At 40.8% G+C, this 26,357-nt stretch overlaps 1 protein-coding gene across 1 annotated transcript in view; it reads left to right on the forward strand.

Moving 5' to 3' along the window:
• The window catches only part of stx8 (syntaxin 8), a 39,925-nt gene extending 13,631 nt beyond the window's left edge, over positions 1-26,294 (forward strand). The window contains exons 7-8 of the mRNA XM_061085815.1: positions 17,533-17,634; positions 25,552-26,294. Of these exons, the coding sequence (XP_060941798.1) occupies positions 17,533-17,634; positions 25,552-25,616 (167 nt within the window). The 3' untranslated portion in view covers positions 25,617-26,294. The remainder of the gene's footprint in view (positions 1-17,532; positions 17,635-25,551) is intronic.
• The last annotated feature ends 63 nt before the right edge of the window (positions 26,295-26,357 follow it).

Below are 26,357 nucleotides of genomic sequence, written 5' to 3' on the forward strand. Positions count from 1 at the left end.
TTTTATACATGAAAAACGTAATTGTGTGTTAGTTGACAATCATTGTCTGACTTTTTGAGCCAGCTGCTAAAAAACCCTAAATAGGCTTCACTACCATAATGGTTCTTCATTTCTGGTTAATAATTAGATCAGTGATTTGATTCTGCATCAGCGGGGGCCGAGCTGGGCAGCACTAATGACTTCCAAATAAACAGCAGAGCTGAGAGGAGCAGGGCACTTACTGCAGCAACACAGTGACATCAGCAGTTTTACTGCAGAGCTCAGCCCCCCCCCCGCTGCCTGCTGCTGCTTTTAGAAACGGCTCGGTGAGCAAATAAACCGTACTAATGATGACACTCAGCAGAAAGTCAGCGTGGTCACAGTTGTGGATTGATTCATTGTTTGTTTGATTTGCTCTGTTTGAGATTGAGGCTGGTAATAGTGAGTAGTGGTTTCCAGAGTCATGATGTGATGTTCAAACGAGTATTGTGTCACCAGAGGAATGAGAACATCGTCTTGTCGTGTGACCACCAGATTAACTGAGTGATGTTTGACGTTTTGAATGATTGAGAAGGATAATTGACGGAGGGATAACTCCTCACGCTCTCAGTGATGGTCTCTGGTCTTGCTGCTCTTTAAGTAGAGTAAAGGCGATGTTTCCTTAATCCTACTATTTTTATATATAGGTATGTCATATGTCCCTATTTTTTTTTAAAGTTTGGCTGCAACTGAAATACATTTGGTTTTATCAAAAATAAAAAGCAGCTGTACGTCAAGGTGAGTCAGACCGTGTTTTTGGTCAGATTTAGTATTTTTCACTTGTGATTATTAACGAATATGACAAAAGTTTAATGTGACCAAGGTTTGCCATTCCAGACTCATGTGCATGGTGTTCAGACTGAAATCACAACAGAACTTTTCAGGGTACATTTAAAAGGTGACTTATTAACATCTGATAATAAGTGATCTTGGCTGATGAATGACAGCACAGGACAGAACAGCTCAACAGGTAATTGTTTTGGATTTTACCTCGAAAGTCGTATTTCTGTGTTTAGGGCATAGGAAACATATTAAAGCAAGATTGTTTAGAACATTTATTTGAGCCGTTGCGTTTGAGGAGTATGTGATTAGGTTTATCACATCGTCAGAATTTGAGCAAGTGTACAAAGGCAACTGTACATGCTTGAGTGATTTCTTGAGGACGTTTCACATCTCACCAAAGAGGCTTCTTCAGTTCTGACGTCTTCTGAAAACACAAGAAAGTTGAGTTGCTGACATACTCTTGTACTTTTGAAGATGCCATGATCTGGATGACTGAGAGTCTTCTCAGACCTGAGGTTATCACAGTTTCATGAGACCATATTGACTCGTTTCTAAGGGGATATCAGGGTACAGTAAGAATCCTCTACCCCACTGCTCAGTGGAATAAATGATCCTGACTCTGCATGTTTGTGGGAGCTTATGTTTCTTTGGGGTGATTTTAGCTCGAAATGATAAAGGAGAAAGTTTGATCGACTCAAGTTTTGCCTGTTTAGCACAACATTGGCGCCAACACACTCGTCTGAAAACAAAGTAGACTGCAGGTACTTTGCTGGCATATTTTAAAGCAAAGCTGTTTTTCTTTACTTATTAATCAGGCACCGTAGGCATCTAATTTTCAAGGTGGAAGGCACAGGGTAGCTTTTGAAGTTGGTTTTGATGAAGATAGATGGAGATAGATGGATATTTCTCTCTCTCTCTCTCTCTCTCTGTCTCTCGCTCTCTCTCGCTCGTATTTTCATTCAAAAATAGAATCTTCGGGTGCAAAAATGATTGCCCTGATATGATTGCCTTCCAGAAGGAATATATAAACATATCTAATCTAAAAATCACTGCTGAGACTTGGAGAGCTATATAATTCTAAATAGAGCCCGACCACTTGATGCTGGGCCCTGTTCAACTTATTCAGCCATTGAAAAGATAGTTGGAAATGCCTGACGTCAGTGGAGCAAAGTCGAAACTGCACTCTTTCTCGTAGTGGAAATAGATCATTAATTCATGAAATCAAAATAAATGTTTTGAGTCTCAAGATAAAGATTTTAAGCGAGCCTGCTTCGCCAATGACGGGTCGTATAGGAGACGTCTTTGTGAGCACACGCACACGTTCACCCTCAGTAGACCATGTGTGTGATAGAGCACCTTGAGAAGAACCAGTATGATGCAGGAGAGAGGTGTGGTCCGTTCTGCTCTGCTCATCTGCAGACCCGGATCACATCCAGATGTCCACCGACAGGCCCGTGCAGAGACTGGGCGAGGTTGTTTCCTTTCCACTCCCTGCGCCACATGTCCTCAACAACATGCATGGCCACCGAACTGGCAGTTTATCACAAGCTATCAATTGAGCAGTATCCGTGAAAATATGTACTCTAATAAGGAAGGGGAGAAAAATACAGGGAGGTATGATTTCACTGGTTCTTTCCCACCACTGTCTGTAAAGCTAGATGACACAACACTTGGAAACAATCACTTTAAAGACTGTGTGTTCTTTGAAGGGATTGTTCTTATTACTGTCTTTTATAAAGTTATGGGTTTATTAATGGTTTTTCTGTGAAGCTCTCTGACCTCAGATTCCCTAAATCATACAACTTATTATTACCTCCAACAAGGAGGCTATGTTCTCGTCTTAATTTGTTCATTAGCAGGATTATACAAAAACTACACATTTCCTACTACTCAGGAATATGCAAAAACTACCCTTGCATTATCAAGAAACATGAAAGTTTGTGAAAGGGTGGAAGAAGGAAGAATTCATAAAGTTTTTGTGTTTTCATTCAGTCATACATTTTTTAGAGAATAATGAATGGATCTGAATTTAAAAGAATCCGACTTGTTTAGGGAACTTGTATTTAAGAGTGTGTGAAATTTGGTGCAGATCAAAGTAAAATTCTAGATCTGGTGAAGTCATATGTGGTATCATGAGGACGCTCTGGGGCCTTGGCGGAGCTATACACTCTACTGAGTGCCATTCTAGTTATTACTTGCATTGATCTTTACGTACAGTATAAAAAATCATGTTTTTATCGGATTGGATGAAGATATATTGTATATTTAACACTATATAAAGACATTTACTTACTTTAAACAAAGGCAAAATGAGTGCCATAACTATAGTCAACTATTGAGTCATGAAGCTTAATATTTAGTTCATACATGTGCTTCATGTTATGGTCATTTGTAGCTGTAACACTTTGCAAGTTGTTACATCAGTTAATACAATATATTATATAAATGTCAACTCTAACTATTATTGAAAAACGGTTTATAGTTATTATTAACCTTAATATTGCAGCTAATAATGCATAAGGAAATGACAGATGTAGTCATTGAAAGCAGCTTTTTACATAACTGGAGTTACTTCCGCACTGTTACTATGGTCTTGCTCATGAGAATTATGTGGAAAATCCAACATTATAACTGTAAAATGAACAGGAGCAGGAGGTGACAGTGTGTAGAAATAGTTCATAAATCATTTGAAGTATCAGCCATTATGTAGCTGTTACTGTGACCACTGTTCAGTATTACCTCACTGGATTACCTGCTCTAAAGGAGGATGTTGTGATTTGTCCACATTTTGTTTGCACAGCCAAGGCGCTGCTATATTTTGGGAGATTGGCCTAGTGCGTGTGGTATGTGTACAATTTAACGGCAAAGTGATGTTGATACTGCGCTGTAATTTTCCCCCAGAGAGCTTTTGTGGGCAGATTGTCCAGGGGAAGCACATTAGCCATATGTGTTGGTGGTATTGGTGGTTGGGAACCTCTGCAATTTCAGCTGCCAGTTCCTTTGGCTCCAGGCGAAGGATTCCCTGCCATTTAATGGTACCTTACACTGACTCAGGCTTGGCTCGGCAGGTTGCTTTTTGGCTAACGCAAGTGACGGCGGGAACAAATCTCCCCCTGTGTTTATTTAATTGCAAACCGCTCCGGTTTGGAGGCCACGTTCAAAGGGCCGACGAGCAGAGAGCTGCCTTGCGTTCCCCTCAGCCTCAGGGTAGCATGGGTCATCCCAAATAATGAGTGGAAGGACTTACTTTACCAAGTCTACCTCAACCCAAATGTGGTTCCCATTTAAGCGCAGGGGGAAGATTGCACCTTCATCCGCTGAGCGTTTTTTATGTGTTTATGTGTGTGGACATACATCTGTTCTTTAGCAGCATACACACTAGTCTCAGGGCACGCACACACACACACACACACACACAACTCTGTGTGTGTGTGTGCACCAAAGTGAGTGTGTATATTTGAGAGTGTAAGTGCCTTGTCTGAGTGTGAGATCATTGTGTTTGTACTGAAAGTGTATTCCATATGTCCAGCACATGTTGTCAGGTTGTGATTGGCAGACCGGCCACATTTATATCTGCATGAGGAGCACGGAGGCCACTGGCCAGTCTGTGATGGGATGGAGTTTTAGCTTGTCATTAGTGCAGGACCTCACACACACACACAATTTGACACACACACTTTTGTGCTTGAGAGCAGGGTGGGCTAATCTTACAGATGCACTGTACAGAGACAGTTCGGCGAAGGAGGGTAAGATTTCCCAATTTGAGTGAGGGAATGAGACGGAAAGAGGTCGAGGGAAAGAAGTAACGATCTAGAGTCTGAGAAGGTGGGTTAGATAAATGAAAGGTCACTCAACTCACTTATGAGGAACTCAATTCAAGATTTAGAATAAGAATGCACACGTGAAAGTGGAAATAACATTTATTTATCAACCATTTTCCAACATCCAGGGAATAAAGTGCTTTACACGAGGCAGCGGATATCATAACTGTCATGAAAAACTTCAGCAGTTTGTGCTGGCTGTGTTTACACATGCATATGTGTTGATTGTGTTGATTATTATTAGAGGCATTGTTTTGACTACATTGACTGTTTTGATTTGTCTGCTTTACACAAGCTGATCTCAGATTACATTTTTGTGAAGAGTTTCTTTAGTGATAACGCTTGGCTTTTATATATTGATGTTTGTCACTGATGCATTATACTAAATTATTTGCACAGGCCGCTCCAGACATAACATGAACATTGTTATTACACTGAAGAGGTTTTTAAAGGAAGTGTATTGAAGAAATTTCTTGACCTCACCCACCTTACCTTCAAAGTGTTTCTGCTGGAAACTGTTGCGAGTCTTTAGTCTTGCTGTAAAAACGTGTCACCTTTCAAGTTGGAAATACTTTACACCCGTTCCATTTATTCTGTCATCTGATAACCCAGCATGTGTGCAATCAGACACAATCTACAGACCAAACAGAGGATGAGATTCACCCGAGACAAAGGGCGAAAAAACACAAACAACGACCCGGGTTTGACTAACAAGTAAAACAAGAGGCTCTTTATTGGCCTCTTTTTGTGTAAAATGTTTTATGTGTTATAAGCGCTTCATAGATGAACAAACACGTGCCCCTTAAAAGGCTTTTGATCTGTTATCTAATCATTCTCATCTGTTTCACTCTTGGCTTAATACCAGTCTCCCGTTTGGTTTCCAACCTTCTGTTGTTACACATTTCGGAGGGAATCTGCTCTAAGTGGTTCGGTGCACGCACCCACACACACACAGTTTATTAGAAATAGCTAATATAATTTTGCAGATTTTGTTTTGTATTGTTTTAAAGAATCAAAAGGAATAGAATAGAACTTTATTGTCCACCCAAGTGGAAAATTATCTTCGGTGTACCAATAAACAAACAATTATAAAAACTTTCAACAATGACAAACACAATCATTTAAACAAGTGACAACATAAAACAACATAATAAGAATGGGCAGTCAGTAAAACATATTTTTGTTCCAAGATAATCTACATGACAGATCAATGTTTAGTGACAATGTAAACACTATAAACATTCCTTCTTTTAAACCTTCAGCAATAACACACAAATATACAGATGTCCTGCAGGAGAGTTATTTTGAAACCTAACATCAGATTAGAAAATTGATTAAACAATGATAATAACCCAAATGTTCTTGCTGCTGCTACACTCAAACATTTGAAGCATTCTCTGATACAATCTTTTCAAATTAAATTCAACTTGGAGGAATCATATATTAGAATCGAGAGCCGTCTCTCTCCTTCATGCAGCCCACGCATGAAGCCACTAGTGGGCAGTAGAGGCCCTGACCAGTTGTGAACCTCGGTGAAAACACTCATGCTTACAACTACCTAGTGAAATGATTCATGGCTTTGTGCTTTTTCATCTGTGGGAGAGATGTGTTGTGGTGGTGGGAAGATGCAAGTTTGCATGGCGGGTCACCAGGAAGTTGTAGGATCTTACACAGGGTTTGAGAATTTGTTTGACTTAGCATCACCTCCTTTTCGCTCATCAGCTGGAGAAGCTGGGCAATTCCATGACGGCTGTAGGTGCTGCTGTTTAAATGGCTGCAGAAAGTCAAACAGCGACAGTACATGAGATTTGTGCTCTGCTGTTTGAGTGTTATTCATTCATGGGTCTTGTGCGTATGCATGTGGTTTTACTCTCTGTGTCGAAGGGTCAGTGCACGTGGCCCAAAGTGGAGCATGTGCTCCCTGCATCATATTTTGGCTGTTTGCTCAGTGCCTGCCCTGCACCACTCCTGGCTGTCCACGAGCGATGTGGGAGGCTGGTTCCTCTCAGGATGGGAAGTTGTTTCAGCCGTACTATTGGCCAAACATTTACTCTGGCCTCCATCTGTAGAGTAAAATTACCCTAAATACACCACATGCTCACAAAGATTTGCAGCAATTATGTGCACCCCCCCCCCCCATGTCACTGGTGTTTTCAAGCGTAGCATACTATGATAAGTGCCTAGAAGTGTCCCAAGTATTGCACTTCCGTAACCACTAGTGTGGGACATTTCTAGGCATTTTGCTTAATGTAAAGTGCCTACAAGTGTCCCACCTATTGTACTTCCCCAACACCAAGAGTGGGACATTTTTAGACATTTTGCCTCAATGATAAGTACCTAGAAGTGTCCGGCTCATTCTGATTGGTCGGGACATTTCTAGGCATTTTGCTACTAATATTCTTGTTTTGGTATGAGAAAATACGATTGGCAGGGCAAGTACACAAGATTGTGCACAACTGACAGAGATAAAGTTGTTGGATGCATATGTTATGCTCGCATTTGTATTTATTGCCATGTTCTCTGATTTCAACAATATGCTTCTTCACATTCCCTACTATGCTATTTCTGTCACACACAATTACACTTTAGGAATAGTTGTCACTGAGAGCCTTGTTTCTCCTTGCTTAGTGACACTTTTACATGTTGCCGTTAATTTGCAAGTGTAATCTTGTGTGGCTTCTGAACAACAGTTCTATATCTGCATAAATCTATACTGCCATGACTAAATGTGATGATTTTCAAATCCATCATAACACTTGAACTTCGTTTTGAAGCAAGCTTTTAGAGGTTTTAGTGCATCGTGCCGGCGAAACACATTGGCCAGAGGCTTTTTGTTTTAATGTCTGTTCGTCTGTCACATTTGTGTGAACACAATATCTCAGGAACACCTTGAGGGCATTCAGTTTGACTCAAAGATGAAGAGATAGGATTTTTGTTCTCAATGGTCACTTGGGTTAGGGTTAGGGTCTCAAAACACATGTTTGCACACTGAATGCAATTATCCCCAGAACACCTCTAGGGATTCCTTCAAATCTGTGAGAAACATTCACTTGGAGTCAAAGAGGAATCGGACGGATTTTGTTGGCCAAAGGTCATATGTCAAGGTCATGGTGACCTCATGTTGTTGTTTTCACTTGTACTCAGAGATTAATTGATTCTATTTTAGTGGCCAAAGGTCACGATGACCTCATATGAATCTCAAAATAAAACCTGTATTTATAGACTGAAACTGCACTGGTTGGCGGAGACATCATACAACCACAGGATGGTAGTTGTTACACCTGCTTGTTATCTTGTTATAATCTACTCCTTATTGTTTTCAAGCTCCTAATTGACCTCTCTATCAGAGGCACCACTGATTAGGACTTTGAACTTAAGATTCACATTGAAGGAGTCTTCTAAAGGACGCTCATGCATAGTGCATGATCCAAAGTAAAGTCCAGATTTCATCCCACCTTATCTGAGAATTTTCCAGGCTGAACAACAACATGGTGATGTTTCATGTTCCGCGTCCCCACTGATCTTCAGCAGATAAATACCAGCTGGCCCTGAACTCTGTTTTTCCACCATAGAACATCTGTACCAGGGGTGATACAGCTCTGTATCTGTTCCTGCTCCTGTTCCCCCTCTGAACAGCGCGTGGGTTAACACTGTCTGGGACACAAATGCTTGTCGGAAGCGTGTCATATCCGGGAAGCGTGAGCGTGTGCCTTCCACTCTTCGGGGTGTGTGACTGTCTGCGTAATGCTCTGAGACCAGAGTGTGTATACATATGCGTTTGTGTCAGAGTCTGTGCGTGAGAGCATACGTGTCTCCATGCGTGTGAGTGCATTATGAGTGAAACAGGGTCTGGCATGAAGATCAAAGTCCCTCCATAACTCCTTAGTCAGTCAGTGTGCTGGCAGGCCAGCTAACGTGTTGCTGGGAAGCTCCACTCACCACAGGGGAGGCTGAGTTATTAGACTCAGATCATTTCCATTAACACAAAGTTGTTCAGTTAGTGACACTATGTTCTTGGTCTCTATTCTTTTTGTGTTTATGAAAATCTGTTTACAGCTTGGTCTTAATTCATGATACTAATGTGTAATATTATATAAATATGCCTTTGATGCTTAAACAACAGAGTTTTAAATGACTGTTAGATTCAATCTTGCAACGTTAAAGAAAGTAAAAAAAACGATCCTGGATCTGCCTCCTGACCTGGATTCGAACCAAAGTTTTATCCATTCTTTCTTGACTCATACCTTCCACCGAATTTCTTTGGAAATACAGATGTTTTTGTGTAATCTTGCTTATAAACCAACAAACATACAAATGGACTTAAAAACCTACAATTGTCATTGTCTTACTGAAAAATCATAGGTGAGAGGAATCTGTTGGCTGAAATTGTCGCCACTTTTTCACAGTAGCCCAAACTTGACAAACTAAACACATTGTGAGTTTTTATGACAACTGAAGGCTACCAACGGTTGTCTCTCATGTTTGGAAGGGGTGGGTGAGATAACGAGTATTCAAGCCTTTAATATTTATTATACCTTTTATTTATTGGCTGTGCAATCTTCGGGTTTGTTTTAGAGAAGTCCTGCTAAAGGTGTATTTTAAATGACCGCAGTTTCAGTTTGCAACCATAAAATCACTCACTGTCATAAAATGAACGGGAAAAAGAGAGAAACTGGAAAATTGACTTTTACCAGACTTTGTGCTGGTACATTACAGATGAAGTCATATTAAAGCAGGTGAAATGCTAATGCTTTGAACATATTATAATTTAAAGGAGAATTGCAATTACCAGATTGCTCAGTACATACAGCGACAACTGTGTTTGAGTCCTGAAAGAACTTAACTGTTCTCACGTTCTACGAACCTCTTTCAATCAAACCTCTTCTGTTTCATATTTTTCATTAGCTCCAAGCATCTCAATATGCCCTCTTGGGTGTCCTTGCTAATGACGTGTGATGGTAGTGATGAAGTGTAACAGCAGCTGGTTTGGAGGTGCAGTGCCAGTGACAGGGTGGTCCCTGTCTCACACTGCTGCCTCCGCCTCTGCCTCCACCGACACCGCCGCCATTGCTGCTGCTGCTGCTGCTGCTACTGCTGCTGCTGCCGCTGCTGGCACCCTCATGCTCATCATGCACACATTGTTCAGTGGCACCTGGCCATAAGAGGGGAAATGGCAGAAAGCTTTGTGATGATCAGACTACTCCCCATCACTGCTGTTGCTCTTTGCACTGTTTTTAAACCCTTATCATACATCCTCAAAATGGCAGATCACATCACTGATTTTGTATTGATTTTTTAATGCACCAGTATCAGATCAGTACTCGATCAAGTCCAGGTACTGGAATTGGTGTCAAAAAGGGAAACATTGAAAATGGTATCTGAACATCTTATGTATGGCAACAAGCTGCAAAAAGCTTATTTCACTCAACACATGCCTTAGAGTCCTGACAACATGTCCTATGTTCTACAACTCGAACGAGTGTAGTCTTTTCTCAATTTATGAGCTTTTCCTCAAATGGAGGTTCAGCTTTGAGAAAGTCATTCATCAGCTGGTCATTCTTCTTGGTATCCATCATTCTCAATGATGGATCTTATAGCAGGGTTATAGAGGTGAAACTCTCTGTCAACCCACAGCCGGTTTAAATTTCGTAATCGCCACACAAATGGTTAGTATTAAGGCTGGAAATGTGGAGGTGGTATATGTAATGGCTATCAAAGTGGTCAGTCACTACTGTTCCAGATATTTGATACTGATATCCTTAAAAGTCCTTCTCTGATTTGGTTTGGATTGTTTTTAGTAATTTGTCATTTTTAAACTTGATTCTGATTTGTCGGAGAGTGTGCAGTCAGATATTATAATAACTGTTTTGTTTTGCGGTAACAGCATTAGTTATATTCTAAATTAATATTCAGAGGTGGAAGGCTACTTCTTGCAGCTGTCAGTGGGCTGAGACTGCTCCTGCTGGAGTAGTAAAGTTACATTTATTCAACCTTGACAAAGACAGTGCCAACACAAAGTTTTCATTGAAAGAGTGTCTTGCCACACAATATGAATAACAACATTTCGATTCATTTGGATGGACTCTGAGATTCATTGGGGCCGGGGGCGTCTGATGATGTCCAGCGGTGAGACTAATCTGTACACATGTGGCTCCGCACTTCAGAAGGCCAGATGTTTGGAGGCACAATTGCGTGTACGGTGTTGTCCTCACAAACCCCACCAGCACATGTGCACACAAAATACAAACATACAGGATTGATGCCAAGGAGACACACTGGATAATCCAGAGTGAGGTCTATACCATTATTCACATAAAGCATGGATCAGTGTATTGTGAGATTGAGTCCGTGTTTCGATTGTGCTGCCTGTTTGTTCGGTTGTTCCTCCTCTATTTCTAATGGAGTTGTATAAAGCAGGCAATTAAAAGTTTAGCAGCATTATGATTCACAGTTCACATCTTGTTTGGTTCACGTTTTGCATCTCGCCAACAAAAGCCTGTGATTGGTGCTAGATTGGTAGTCGCCAATCCCAATGAATGACCTCCTCGAGGACACAATTTGAGTCTCGCATATGCGTCATAGACTCGTAGTTGGCGACAGCTCAAATCTTAGCCCATCCAATCAGAGTGCAGAAGAGGGAGAAGGTGGTCATGGTACATGTATTGGTGAGATGCCATCTGACCTTTCTTACACAGCACATGTCTGTAATTGGGGAAAACAAGCCTTAAACATGCATGTGAGGAACGGGGTGAGACCACTTATCGGGTTCAGGTCGGGTGCAGACTGTGCTAGGTTTAGACAGAACTGATGGCCACTGGACTGTTTTACCTCTCATCCAGCTTGATGTGCCATTCTGTAGGATGTAGGATAACACAGAGCAGGCGGATCAGTGGAACTCACAGTATCACTTTCCATGTGTATTTGGAAACTAGACATATGAGTGGGGGGGTTCTCCTGATGTGTAGTATGTGACCCTCATTGCCATTCAATCCTCTCAGAACGACTTAAGACAGCTACAAGTGTGAACTCTGCTTAAGTGAGCTTTTAAGTGCATCATATTATTTTTGTGTCAGAGAAATGTGACTTGATATTCACTGATTGCTAATGAATCACATGTTGAGTGGTTGGCCCCTTGTTGAAATGTAGTGGCTTTTTCTGAACTATTGGTGTTGGACACCAGAGAAGAAATCAAGTCATTAAATATCCATCACCAGTGTGAATATTCAAACAACAACAGGAGGCCCAGTGTGAATAAATAAACTGACATTTTTATTGGCATGCTAAAGGAAGAAAGTGGCTGTGTTTATACTCCTCACTCCTAACATATCCGATTGGCCAAAAACATTATTAGGACTGTTTCTATACTCCGGCTTGTCCTTCAGAGACAGAAATCACACAGTTTAGTTTCAGAGATTCAAATATTTGTTGGCCTTTGCCCTCAGTTTAAAAACTGGTTTAACTCTACGATTTTGACTGAAACTCCGACTAATCCTAATTTACCAAAGGCCTTCAGGTTGAGAAACAATAAGCAACTCCGAGCAAAAGAAGAAGAAAAAGGAGAAATAAGTTGAAAGAAACTTTTCCAAGAGTGTGCAACTTCTTGTAAATACCATAATTGCCCGGAGTTGTATTATCATGCTGAGTGCCTCTGTGTTCGCCAAGTGAAGTTCCAGTTACATCCAGAGATGTGTGTGTGTTTTGGTTGGCAACAGAGCACTACCCTCTATACACAGTCAGTCACACCAGCGCCAATTGGTAACAGTTGTGGTCAGCCCCCCTCTGCACTACAACAACGGATAGAAGAGGTGGGTTGTGCGGGGAAGAAACTGTCTGTCTTTACTTTCCTCTTTCTGCATATCCTCGGGAGAAATCATCTCCTGAATAAGCACAACAGAATTAGCCCCACTGAGTCAGATTGCATTTAAATCGCCGAGAGAAAACAAGCATTTTCTCTGTTCACTGTGCCCGCTCTGGGAATGAGTCCTACAATAACACACAGAGTTAATACAGCACATCCTGGAGCCACACTGGGGTGTCACTGTTTATGGTAGTACCTCCACCACATGCGCACACACACACACACAAACCCAAACCACCACTGCTGCAGCCTTTGCAAATACGCCCCAGCAAATCAGGGGCCCGAGGCGGGTATAGATCCGGGATGCAGGAATTTAATAATTAAAATAGAGACCAGCTCCCAAACATCCCAAGTGTCAAGTCCGACTAACTAAAGTTTTGTAATATTATGTGATTTGCTTTGAAATGGATATTTTTGGACTCTGGTAAGAGTTGATTAGTGAGGATCCTTTACTGTCATGGTTGCGTACTCGCAGACATTGCAGTGCTGCATGGTTCTGGATCCAGGCTGAATCACTTCCTAAAAGATGAGACCAGAGGAAATTCCACACACGATGCTTCATTTCTGAATCCTTGAACCTCGACCTTGAACGCACACAAGCTCTGTGTTTCTTTTGCTCTGATTAGTTCTTTCCCTTTGCATCTTTGCAGGCCTGTCATCACCACTCTCATCTATCTATTGAACGATAATTAAAACCGAATGAGCAACATTCATTCACCAATACTATCTGGGTCTGTTTGTTGTCCGTGCTGTCACCTGACAATTAGTTTTTTTCCGTTGCCGTTATCCCCCACTTGCCTTTGTCAATCTGGACAATGTATCGCAGTTCTTAAATGACCTTGGACATGGCTTGTTTTGTTGTTTCCTAAATTGAATCAGACAACTTACTAATTGCTAAGAGATGTGGATTATGATCATTATGAAGGGTGCTTGGTCGGGTTAACACATTCAGATATAAGCACCAGATAGTATATAATCCATAATACTTAAATGATGGCAAAAGGTAAATCAAATAATATTTGAAGTAAATTAAAGATGACTCAAAACACAGCACTTCTCACCTTCTTTTACGTCACTGTTATTTTCTCAGGCCAAGAATGATAAACAGTGACCTCTTGTCACATTATTTTTGGGTATGACCATGACCTACTATATGTAGCAACCGGCAGATATGAATAGCAAGCTTATTGCAAGATGAGAGTATTTCTTCCAAATATCTCGCCACAATTTATATTAGTAGTCTGTATATTTTCTGGGGTGGTGGTTTCTATTTTTATGAAGACTCCGGCTGACCGTCAAACCTCTGGTTCAATTAAAATTCCCTTCTGGTCTGAGATCAGTCTGGACTGGGTCCTGAGAGTTTGCCCATTTAGTCTGTGGGTGGACTTGAAGAAGTCCTACGACCCTGAGTCATTTGGTTTTTGTATAACGGGAAAGACAGCTGCAGTGATGTCATCTGTAGGAAGTACGCCATAATCTCATTGAACATTGGGCTGTGCTTTGTCATCGATTTTGTTGGTGTTTTTTTATCAATATAATTTCTTGGCAAACTTGAGCTTTCATCTGTCTTTATAGGTGACATGGTTATGATGTCTTTTTCAGACAGTAACCTTCATTCCATACTCAATGTAAAACAGAGGGAACCAGAGTCAGAAAATTGTTTACTCCATCCTATGTGTTGGAGGTGAGTCAATGCTCCACGTGAAAGGGAAAGTATCTGGGGCTTTCGGGCTTACACTTCAAAGGGCAATCATTTTGTTGGTTTGTGAACATAGCAATAATCCATGCTATTAGGGAAATGGGAACAATCAAAGTTTAATTTTAAGTTTCAAAACATTAATAAGAGGCAATAGAATATAACATTCTCTACATTATGCTTGAAAATCACTACTATACACAAAACATAAAATCGTAAGATCACTCATCCCGAGTGAAGACTGAGCTGAGCCTGAAGGTGAAGCCCTTGTTTTACTGGTTTATCATCTTTCCAAACTTCCTATAGGCTCATAAAACTTGGGTAACAACTAAAAGAGAAATATACAAACAATTTAAAACCGTTTATTGCAAGAGCTAAGCCAAGAAGAGACAGCAGCTGGCAGGGCTATTGCGTCTATACAGCGCCTTCAGTCCAACTATGAGGGTGATGATTGGCCAAGCTATGAACACCCAGAAATGAAGTGAGGCTGCTACAGCTGCCTGTCTACACAAAGGACGAGTGGTATCCTTAAACTGGTCCTGATTTAATCAAAAAAAAAACATTCAGTATTTTCCAGTTTGTACCTTGGTAGCAAAATAATCAATTAGACTACTAGACCGTATCAGTCGATCATTAGGATAGTAGGTGTCTATGTTTCCACTGACATGGATGGCAACAGAGCTGTTTGCTAGTCAGCCTCTAGAGAGCAGGATGTTCACAGAGAATGGGGGTTTATATAAAAGCTGCAAAGTTTTGGAGGCGAGATGAAATGGCGCTGAGATTACGCAGGGAGATAGCAGCATGAGTGGGTGACGTCATATGAGAGCAACATCTGTCTCCTATTGGTGTGAGCGCTCCAGGGTCCTTGCAGAAGGAACCTGAACACAGAAGTACAAAGAAGGGCATGGTTTCATGCACATTGTTTCTGGTCTAAGTAAAAAGCTCTGCTAGTATTAGAAACACAGAGTAGAGATCTGGTTTTCCTATCTCTTTCTGCTAAAGTATCCGTATATTAGCAGAGGATCGTGTAACCTGGTAAAAGCTGTTATCTCAGTCTTTCATACTGTGTTGTAGGATGATTAGAAAATGTAATTTACATGTTGCTAATGCCTGAAGTCTTTGTAGACATCAGTAGACACCTTGTATTTTCCCGGGTGATGCAGCCTCCTTTAGCTCTTGCTTGTTGTGGGGTCTCTTCTTCTCAGTTGGACTCAGATTAGAGCCCCTGCCTTGTTTGACAGATGAGCTGGTGGCTTTGGATCATGAACCGTTTCTTTTTTTCTTGAACAATTTCCTCTTATAATTTTATTTTGTGAAGTCACGGAGGTAGCGAGCAGTTTAGAAGTTGTTTCTCAGAGTGATTTTCATTATGTGTTTCATTTATGTAACACTTACATCATTTTTGCTATTGACATGATATACTCAGAGTTTTTTTTTTTACTAGTGCTCGTCACCAAAATATAATGGTGGCCATGAAAATAATCAAAACGTTATTCTCAACATTTCTAAATAAACAGGACTTGTAAATTAGCATTTAAAGGGAGGGCACATCTTGTCCATTGTGCAATACAGGGAAAATATGCACATTGAAATGCATCCCCACGCAACAAGCAAACAGGAAAAATGAAATATTTGTGTGGCTTTGAAGGGTTATCCAGTGTAATAGCATTATAAATAAACAATTCTTGCCTGAAACAGGCCCTTCTTTGTGGTCTGGCAGATCCAAGCCAGGACCAGCCGCTGTCACACATGAAAACAAAAGTGGGAAATTGGAAATTATTTTGTTAGAAATATAACATGATAACAAGGGGACTTTAATGACTATTGATGTGAAAGGCCATTGCTTTGCAGGGCTACAATTCCCCAAAAATGTATTCCTCAGTTCCCATCCCCTGCCAGTGAAGGACTTTCTTCCTTCTAAATGGTTGCCTGATGCATGGATGTGGTGATGTGGGGGTCTCCAGGGTCTCTGTCAATACGGCACTCTCATGTCTCCCATCTCCTTGTCCCCTCAGACTCTGGCCCTCCAAACTGAATCGTTTTACTTTCTTCCCTGGAATTATTCATGCGACTTAATTATCTTGTCAAGCAGTGATGGCTCTAAGTTGAGGAAACAGGTTTTCCCACCATTCCAATTGGAAGGCAACACAAGCTGAAGACAGTAGCGCTCAAAAGACAAAAACTTGAAATGACCCCAATCGCCAACCTGTGGGAATCTGGTCACATAACCGATTACTTTGAGAGCCCCCCCCCCCAAAAAAAAATCTCACACAATAAAATTTTATTTTATCATATTGCAGAAGCAAGAAGCAATAAAAGGTACCAGCCCCATTTTACCCTCTTTGCAAAACTTGTCAGAGGCTGATAAGAGTCTGTGAGGAGTTTCCTTTTCTTTGACTCTGTCTTGGCTTCTGTTTCACTGGCTTTTTTTTATTGTTCAGCCACTTTATTCGGTTTAGTTTCAGTTGAGAAGGAAATTGGACAGGGCCTATAACTCCTGTTTGAGTCGGAAAAAAGTCCTAAAAAAAGACACATCAAGGAAAATAAGATATTTTCTGTCAAAGGTCGTGTTACGCCTACCTTGATGTGCTTGTGAAGACTGTGCAAGTCATGGGTTGCCATTAGCATTTTGTGACTGGGCTTTGATTCAATGCTTAAATTATATTTCAATACAATCCCTACCCAGCATCACTTTGTAATGCCTAACCTTAATAAATCAAGAGTTGGGAAATCTTTCAGCAGTTATCTGTTTTTGTTGTTGGGCCAGACCTCTGGAGATGACATGTCAACACAGTTGCTTGTACTAACAAATCACACAGACTTCCATCTGGACAACCTTCAAGTCAGGAACTCCTGCAGAAGGACCTCAGCCACAGTGCCAGACACACACATCACACGCACACACACACACGCTCACAAAACACACACTTTCTTTCTTTGGACGCCCAGGCATAGTCCCTGAAGCCTGGGCCTTCGTCTTTAAAACACATGAACAATAAGGACCTGATTAAATCCAGAATGGATTCAGGAAGTAGTGAAACCATTTGAAAGGGGCGAGGAGCGTTTTCACACAGCCCACTCCCTTCATCACCGCCACTCATGTCTGTGTGTTGGCTGCCTCTGTCGTTTGAAGTTGTTGACTGCTCTGATGTCAGGTTCTGCACAAGGTCTCTCACTTTATAATTTAGTGTAATTTATTACGCAAAACATATTGGGAGGTCTTTTAACTAAGAAAATGAAACAGAAAAAACACAATGAAGTCTTAATAATGACAGATAACAACATAATACAAAGCAGAAATTGACTCTACTGACCTTCTCTTCCCTCCCTTTTCTTTCTCCTTCTTTGTCTCTCAGAAATCATCGACGATGTTGCTCTTCTTGTGGACAAAACAGACGACAGGATTCGTAACGAGACGCGAAGGGTGAAGCTGGTGGAGACAAAGTCAGCCTCCTGTGGTGAGACTTCTTTGTTTTTCTTTACCATCCACCATAGTGGGACCAAATCAGATCAACCTTGAATTTCTTTTATATGAATGATTTCCAAACATCAGGATTTTTTATTCCTTTTCTGCATGTTACAGAGCAGGTGGTAATAGACTACATTGTTTTTAGAGGGGGTATCTCTGGCGGATGTGATAAAATATCATGTTATTTGGGTGCATTGAATTTATAGCTATACAAAGTAATCATTTGCCATCCAAAAATCAGAAATAACATTCAGCAACGTTGGAGCTGTTGCTGCCTTGAACTTCATCTCCAGATAGAATGGGTCTTCTATGGTGATGTGGACAAGCCTCTTTGGCACAGATCATGTGGGAGTTGAATGATGGGTTGACTGGCTCACGCCGTATAACATGCATTTTAAATGGGATCTCTCGCAATAGTCCTTTGAGGAATCTTCAAACGTCTGGAAAGGGATGCAAATCTGGCCCCAAGTCATCATCCTCTGTTGTCTCAGCTTCACATTTACGTGAGTTGAGTCCCTGAAAGGCTTAAGGAAATGCGTGACCCTCCCTCGCCATTAGCACAGATCTGTTTGTTTAACTTTTGTTTTTTTTATTGATGAAAAGATTGGGCTTCTCTTTTCTTCTCAGTGGGTATTAATTTTTCGGAGGAACATGACTGCCATGGGAGGCGGGCAGCTGGCTCAAGCCAACCTATGGAATGTGGGAGCGTGAGCCAGGCTGAGTTCACCCAGTGAATTGCCGGACAAAATTGCTATGGCAAAGTCTGTATTGTTGTGCTTAGGAGACCCATTTAACAGGCGGTTGTGGACAGAGGCAGAGCAGGCAGTGGGGAAGTCAGCCCCCCAGAATACTTCCTTCTGTTGGTTGTGTCCCCATGGTGCCCGAGCGTGAGTTTGTTTGAAGATCCCAGAGCTTATATTGTGTAGGAATCAGGACTCCTTCTTTCTGTCGGTCTTTTTTGTTTAACTTCTTTTGCCAACATACCTCCCTCCTCCCTCACCTCAGCTCCAGGCTCAAGAATATTCATGTGGCAGGAGTGTGTATCTGTTAGTGAGCAGTCATGTGATACTGTGTGCACCTGCATGCATTTCAGTGTATGTGCATAGCAGTGTGCATGGTGCAGTATTTTGGAAGGCATGTGTCAATTTTAAATTAATGCATTATTTGCAAAGTATGTTCTTAAGTTTGTGTGTGTGTGTGTGTGTGTGTGTGTGTGTGTGTGTGTGTGTGTGTGTGTGTGTGTGTGTGTGTGTGTGTGTGTGTGTGTGTGTGTGTGTGTGTGTGTGTGTGTGTGTGTGTGTGTGTGTGTGTGTGTGTGTCTTAGAGAAGGTTAGGGCACACACATACACACACGATGGAGAATTCCCTTATGGTCCTCTTCACTCTCACCTCAGTGCTGTCTTTCTTTTTTTCCCATTCCTCTCTGTCATCTCCCTGTTCGTCTCCCCAGTTGTTTGACACTCGTCTTTGTGTCAAGTAGAGAAAGAATTGAAAATACTACATGCCACAAATTGTTTGGAGGGCTTTCCCTCTTTCTCCGTGGCAGTGTGTTTGCAATTCCTCAGCTTTAAGGCTTTATTTATTTTGAAACCACGTCTCATCCAAAGCCGGCATTTGATGTTATGTCTTAGCCGGGTCCTTGTTAAGTTAGGAACGTCTGGCTTTCGCCAGCCGAGAGCATACTTCACATAACTTGTAGAAGAGGCATCTTAATACTTACAAAACAAAGTTGTACTAAACACTGGAAACTTTTCCAGAAATGTGAAAAATCTCTGACACTGTAAAACAATCAATATTAATCATCAGTCATCTGCACTCTTGAGTTAGGGGCAAAACCAGATATCTCAATAAGCCGTTGGAAAAAGAGAAATTTGAGCTACAAGAAGGACCCACATATTGCTTGAACGTGGTTTCTGTGGCAAAAGAAACCACTGGTCCCTGTAGTGTTGTGAAACATCTATTGTGTGGAATCATACTGGATTCAAGTACCAGATGTACATCTTCTACTTGAGTACTTTACCTCCATTAAAGAAGTTGCCCAGTTGAAATGCCACATTACTTTATACTTGGCAATAGTAACAAAGCCTCTTAAGAAAAATGTGATTTCATATCTTTTAGTGGGGATGAACTGGGCAGAAGGTGAAAGCAAAATAAACACCAAACTTATGTTGCAATTTTTCCAACAGTGAAAGGACAAAAGGTCTGAATCCTTTTTTAATAATAACAAATATTTATTTGTTCTACCTATTAATATCAATTTAAACCAACTAAATATTTTATATTTCTACATACATATACATTCATTTATACAGTATATACATTTTGCACACATGTTTATAGTGGGATCCAGGTGGGTAAGTGGTCTTAGACTTTTGACCCACTAGACTATATAAAGATGGATAACATGACGGCTCTCTATAGTGGAGCCAAAGCATCTTGTTCACCTGCTGGTGGCTGGCTGCAGTGCAGATCATAACCCCCACCTCATATCAAGGATGGTTTCTGTCGTTTTAGGTGGCATTTATCATTTTGGTGTTTGTTCAAGTGCAAATTTCTTTCTAGTTAGAGTTGATTTAATTAGTTATTTAAATCTATTAATCAGCAAGCTGGCAGCTATTTTGGCTTCATTTCTGGATAGAAGGAGGAGCTGGAGATATGTTCTCCATCTTTATATACAGTCTATGAAACATATATATATATTAATATACAAACATGTTATGTTGCTCCAATGCTGTGACTCAAATCAGATAAGCTTGATTCACAAGTCAACTCCAGTTAATGTAGCCGATGTTGATGGGAATTAAGAAGTAGAGTCTTTTAGTTTGGTTGGATTTGTACAGCAGATTATTCTTCGAGACCAAAGCGTCTCTTGAGGAGAAAGTGTGAATTCCCTACCAGGCATCAGTGCTCTTCTCATCAGAACTACGTTTGCTGAGGGCCACTTGAGGGCTCGCTTCTCAAGTAGGTTTGAACTGTTTGGACTAGAGGAGGCATCTTCAGGGAGTGTGGGTGATGGGAAGCATTTGACGGTAAGAGGAAGAACATGCACAACAAGTAGCAGCACCGAGTCTCTAATTGTAACTTGGGAGTTGTCAAGGAAATGCTAATTTTGCTTATTATGGAAGTCTAACTTTAAATAGTATGTCTAGTTATATCAAGAGATCTTAGATTTTAATTGTTGTTGTTTTTCATTGCCCTGACGTGTTATACTGCTGGAAACCAGAAATGGAAATTGAATATGTTTCACATGGTCATTTAAATTGTATGTTGTGCTAATGATATTTCCACATCTTCGAATCCTTTTTATTGAGTGGCAAATTATATTAAACTATACCTCGAGAAATCTATAAATATCTGAAACACTTCTTAAAACCTTGTTTCTGCCAGACTTTGAACAATATAGTCCCAGTTATTATGCTCACACCGTAAAATTACACTATGGCACATATGGTTTCATCTACAAGCTGAATATGTGACGAGAGAATATTCGAGGATATTACAAAAAATATATATTAACCAACATAAATCCTGGTTTATTGATCTGTCCAGACTGAAATATCTCATCAAATCCTGGAGGGATGGATTGCCATGGAATTCAATATGGACGTTCATGTTTCCCAGGGAATGAATCCTGATGACACATTTTTGACTTATCTTATCTAAAGTTTAGAAGATGGATTGATTTTGCTCCCTAATTATAAGTCCTGCTGACTCTGGTTATGTTGTCGTATCAGCAATAATTAAGACATATATATATATGTTTATATTTGTATCTTAACTGTGTTTACAAATATGTACTAGCTTGAATTCACTGATACTAAAAAACACTTAAAGTTTTGTCTCGTCCGTCTCATGCTGTGAGAAAAATGATGAGCTTCATACCAGCCTTGTTAACATTGTTGCCCCTTTTTTCTTCGGAGGTCATCGTTGCCTTTTGTGGTCCAGAAATGGTCTTTGAACCATAAGCGGGGGCCAAGGCGGAAGCAGTGAGGGGACACTCAGGGGCTGTCTCTGTCTGCAGCGTTCTCACCAATTAATTCATTCTGTCTGTAATTTGTCTTACTGATGTGTCTGAAAATCGCTAAGATGGGATGAACCCAGACTCTGGCCTCCTGAGCTCCTGGGTGGTCAGTCTGTCAGCAGACACCGGCTACCCCCCACCACCCACTGCCCCCCCCCCCACCCCTCAGCATCAGTGTCACCGCAGAACCTTAATCTATTTGGCAAGCAAACGCCATTATTGTCATTAGTCTCCGGAGGCCTCCCGGGGGTCAGGAGTAGCTTGTTTAGTTACTGAGGCAGACAGGGACGGTCCAGAGAGAACAGGAAGGGTGAGGGTCAGCACGGGGGTCCGATGTGGTGTCATGAATGGCTGCTACATGACATTAGAGGCTGTGGTAAAATATGCATGTGTTCTCAACTCAGCCTTTAAGGCCGTTGAAGGAATAGTGTTGTCAGACAGATGATTGACCAGACTGAATTAAATTCTGATGTCTGAATTTCACGTGTGTGTGTGTGTGTGTGTGTGTGTGTGTGTGTGTGTGTGTGTGTGTGTGTGTGTGTGTGTGTGTGTGTGTGTGTGTGTGTGTGTGTGTGTGTGTGTGTGTGTGTGCGTGTGTGTGTGTTTGTGTTTGCTTTAAGCACAAGATTTTTAAAGAGTCATCACAAAAACTATTTCTGAGTCTGTTTCTGCTTTGACATTTATATTTTGCACACATGTGTAAGTTATCAGGAGGAGATGTCCTTTCAGGACCTGACATGCTTGTCCTATGAACCTATGTGAACTATGTGAAGAGAATAACACGATCAGCCATAAATACACAAGGAACACGAGAGAGAGAGACGACGACGAGTGGCACATTGAGTCGAAAAGGTGCAAAGACATCTGGACCCCTTACAGCCGCACACCCCCATACCCTGGCAAAGAAACCAGCATCAGCCGAACATTTCATCAGACCACCAGTACCACCGCAAGCAATTAGTTCAGCATGGCTTATATCTCGCCCTGTCTCTCTCCCTGTGGGAAAGACAACCAATTAGGACGCGGAGGGGAACACTGGGGGAGAGAGAGCCAAAGAATGAGAGAAATGTAAACCCGAAGTGAAAGGCTGGGGGAAAATACCGGCCGCATGCTAAATAACAATGGACAACTTGAGTCAGAGAGGGGACTGTCGACAGGCCTCCGACCCGCCAGAGATGCAGTTGTTTGAAATCTTCACTCCTGTGCCGTTCTTAACAGGGAGAAGAAGGAAGGAACTAGTGGATGAATGTGTCCTTGGAGAAAGATTTCCATATCAAATGTGTGTGGCATGGTTTGTGGTATAGGCCATAGAATACATATTACACAGAGGGAAAGAACACCACATCCTAAAGGCATTGAAATGTTTATGATGCACATGATAGAAACCACCCACCCTCTCATCTCTCTGTATCCTTAAGGACTTTTAAGGAATATAGAGAATTTGATCTGCGGAACTGTATAAATATTTGTTTATATTAATAGCTAATAACTTTTAAAGCTCAGCACATCCTGGCACCCGAAACATTGCAGAGCTACTAACTGCGCTCTAAACCGTACTCTAAGATCTTCCAACCTGCACTTGATATAGTTCCTAAATGGAGGCGGGTAACTAAGGCTGGTAACTAAGGATGATCAGGGTTTTGCCATCAGGACCCCGAAGCTCTAGAACTCCTTGCCTGAGGAGATTAGACTTGCCGGCTGTTTACCTGTTTTTAAATCATTGCTTGAAACATATTTTTATAGGAAGGCCTTTTAATGCCAAATTTTTTGAAATTTTAAATATTTTCTTTCGTTATCTTCATTTTTTGTCTTGTTTTGTTCTGTGTTGTTTTATTGCCATGTAAAGGACTTTGTTATGTTATTTAAATAAGTGCTGTAGAAAGAACTTTTTATTTCGTTTTTTATATATTTAGTATAAAACCTTACCAGATATAATTTGAATAGTGTCATTACCATTACAAATGTAGATTTTCCTGGTTTTAGATTCCATAGTCAGTTCAGTTCCAGTTTCACTTACAGCCTGACTGATGCTAGATGTTAAAGGTGCTAGTATTGATATGATAAAATAAATAAAAAAAATGTGGTTACAATATTAATTGACAGGTAAAGAAATGTAGGTATTTTTAAAGTACAGCAAACAAACAGCTTCTTCTGCATTTCTTTGCTGCAAGAGGATGTTCCTCACTGTTATTGCTGACATGCAGTCTAATACAACAGATCTGCCATCGGTTAACATCTGGAAAATATACCGGCCCGGTGATTTATCACTCAGGCTCGAGACTCACTTCCAAGTTGGTAACATTTACTAAAATTTGAATATAATTCATCTGTCATCCAACAATTATCCTTTCACTAATAATTGGCTTAAAAGTCATCCAAGTAATTTGTGTTTTTCACAGCAGATAATTTGACCTGTCACAGTGGGGAAAGCCCAGGTGATAAAAACATCAACAACACCTCAGTTCTGTTTAGCATGCGGAAACCCAATGGAACACAGCCAGTCTTCATTTTATTATTTACACCCGTGATTCTCTTAGGATATCATAATGTCTTCATAAACAAAGGGCCTGTCGTTTATACAGCCTTTACACAAAGGATGACAATTCCACCTGTAATAGATTTTACAAGAGTTTTTTTTTCTTTTTTTTTCTGGGTGGTGACTTCAATAAAACCCATAATATTTTCAGGACCTGGGGCTAAAGCACTTTGATGAAGTGTGAGTGAGCTGTTGCACATTTTTTCCTCTGCTTCCATAGTATCAGTGAAAAACAATGATTATCCTCTCAGGGCGGAATCAGAAACATATGCCTATCACAGTGTGCAGTCTGGGGCAATAAAGCTTTGCGGCTGTCGAATGCATGTAAATTGCATTAAGTCATCAAGCGGAGAGCGGTGATACGCTACAAGGGCAAACGCACTCGGGACTCGCGTCAGATCAAGGACTTTGTAAATTAGTTGTGAGGTATGTAGGTTTCTTACCTCTTCTAAGTATATTCCCTTGTGTCTGCTGCTTTCTCCTCCTCCGCTCCGAGTCTGTCTCAAATCATGAGTTCCTCGGCTGCTTGACGTTCACTCTTTCAACGTGAAAGTTGCAGGGAATACAAAGGTTTAATCACAAAGGGCTGGAGTAGGGAAATTACACAAAACATTTTATGATCAAACATGACCGTAGTTACATCTTAAAATAATTAACCGCTCTGTGTTCTACCTCTGAAGCCACTCAATTCTTGAAAGGGGACATATTGAGAGTCATAAAAAAAAAATTTTTATACAGTTTTTGACAAAATACAAAACTTTATCCTCAACAGGCGTACAGATAAGGTTGGTCAGAATTTTAGTAAGCATTAAGACACTGTGTTTTTTAGGATATCAATCTTATCACATACTTAAAGAATTAGTTTTACATTATTCTGCATTTTTCTTAGTTTGAGCAAATACCATTAAAGGACTACTCCTTTTTCCATCTCTTAATACATTCTAACTTCCCCACTCTTTGGCAAAAAATGGACAATGCATTTCCTTAGACAGCTGTAGCTTTTATCAGATTTTACTCAGGGTGAACTGGAAACTATTTTTCCCTGTGGATTGGTACTCATTTGTTCCTCAGGTGATTACTTACAGATACAGTTTATTTTATAAATTACTTCGACATAAACTACATTGCCTGTATTTACGTATCGTTATGGTATTCATACAGATGAAAAAATACACAAACAATGCATCAATAGGATCGATTATTTAATGGTTTTGATATTTTCCACAGGATTTGTTGCAATTACAAAACTATAGAATATCAAGCAGCCTTGACCTATTTATTCCTCACATCAAGCTCTAAGTGGGCCCAACTGATCCAGTTCTCTTTCTTCCTCCCTCTTCCTCTTCTAGGGATGCTGGTGGTGATCGTTCTGCTTCTCATAGCCATCGTGGTGATCGCTGTGTGGCCCGTGTAGTGGAGGAGGACGGCGATGATCGTGGACCTTTTGCTGGACGAGTACTATAGTGACAGTCGGGTCCAGAATGCCACTCTGCGTACACCTGGTTCATATTGACCAGACTTCCATTCGAACACCATCTGTCATCAGATTTATTTTCTTATTCCTGCTCAGGGTCAATCAATGCCCAATCAAGGCAATGGGACAAGAAGAGAATGACTGTTACAGAAATGTTCTTCTCTACAGTGAAGGTCATCTGTAACCCTGGAATAGCAGAAATTGAGTGGTTGTACATTGTCCTCTTTAATAGTTGTCCATGTGTCTGGCTCATTAAATCAACAATTCATTTAACAGTTAATTATTTAAAGGTATTTTGATATATATTTTTAACCTGATGAATAATGAGCCAACAGTAGGACTTCCCACCGGCAGCCGGAGTGTTTCTTCCCTAGGTCTGACACTCACACTGGGTCCTGTTACTCCACGAGCTTTGCAATATTCACACTTACTTCTATTTACCCATGCATTACTGTAGCTGTGTAATGTTATCATCTGTCATGGGATTTTACAATGTTTATAGAGTAGCTCTCAGCCAAAACTAACATCTTGGCTGTGGTACTAACATGGCTGTTTTCCCTCCTTGTAAATCAATTCAGCTTGTAATTTCTAATAAATGACATTTCCAGTTTTAAAGTCCCTGGACTCCTGCGTGTGTGCGTCCATGTCCATGTCCTGGGCTCACTCCTGAGGATTACAGTG

Source organism: Limanda limanda, chromosome 2 (genome assembly GCF_963576545.1).
Source record: "Limanda limanda chromosome 2, fLimLim1.1, whole genome shotgun sequence".
Lineage (NCBI taxonomy): Eukaryota > Metazoa > Chordata > Actinopteri > Pleuronectiformes > Pleuronectidae > Limanda > Limanda limanda.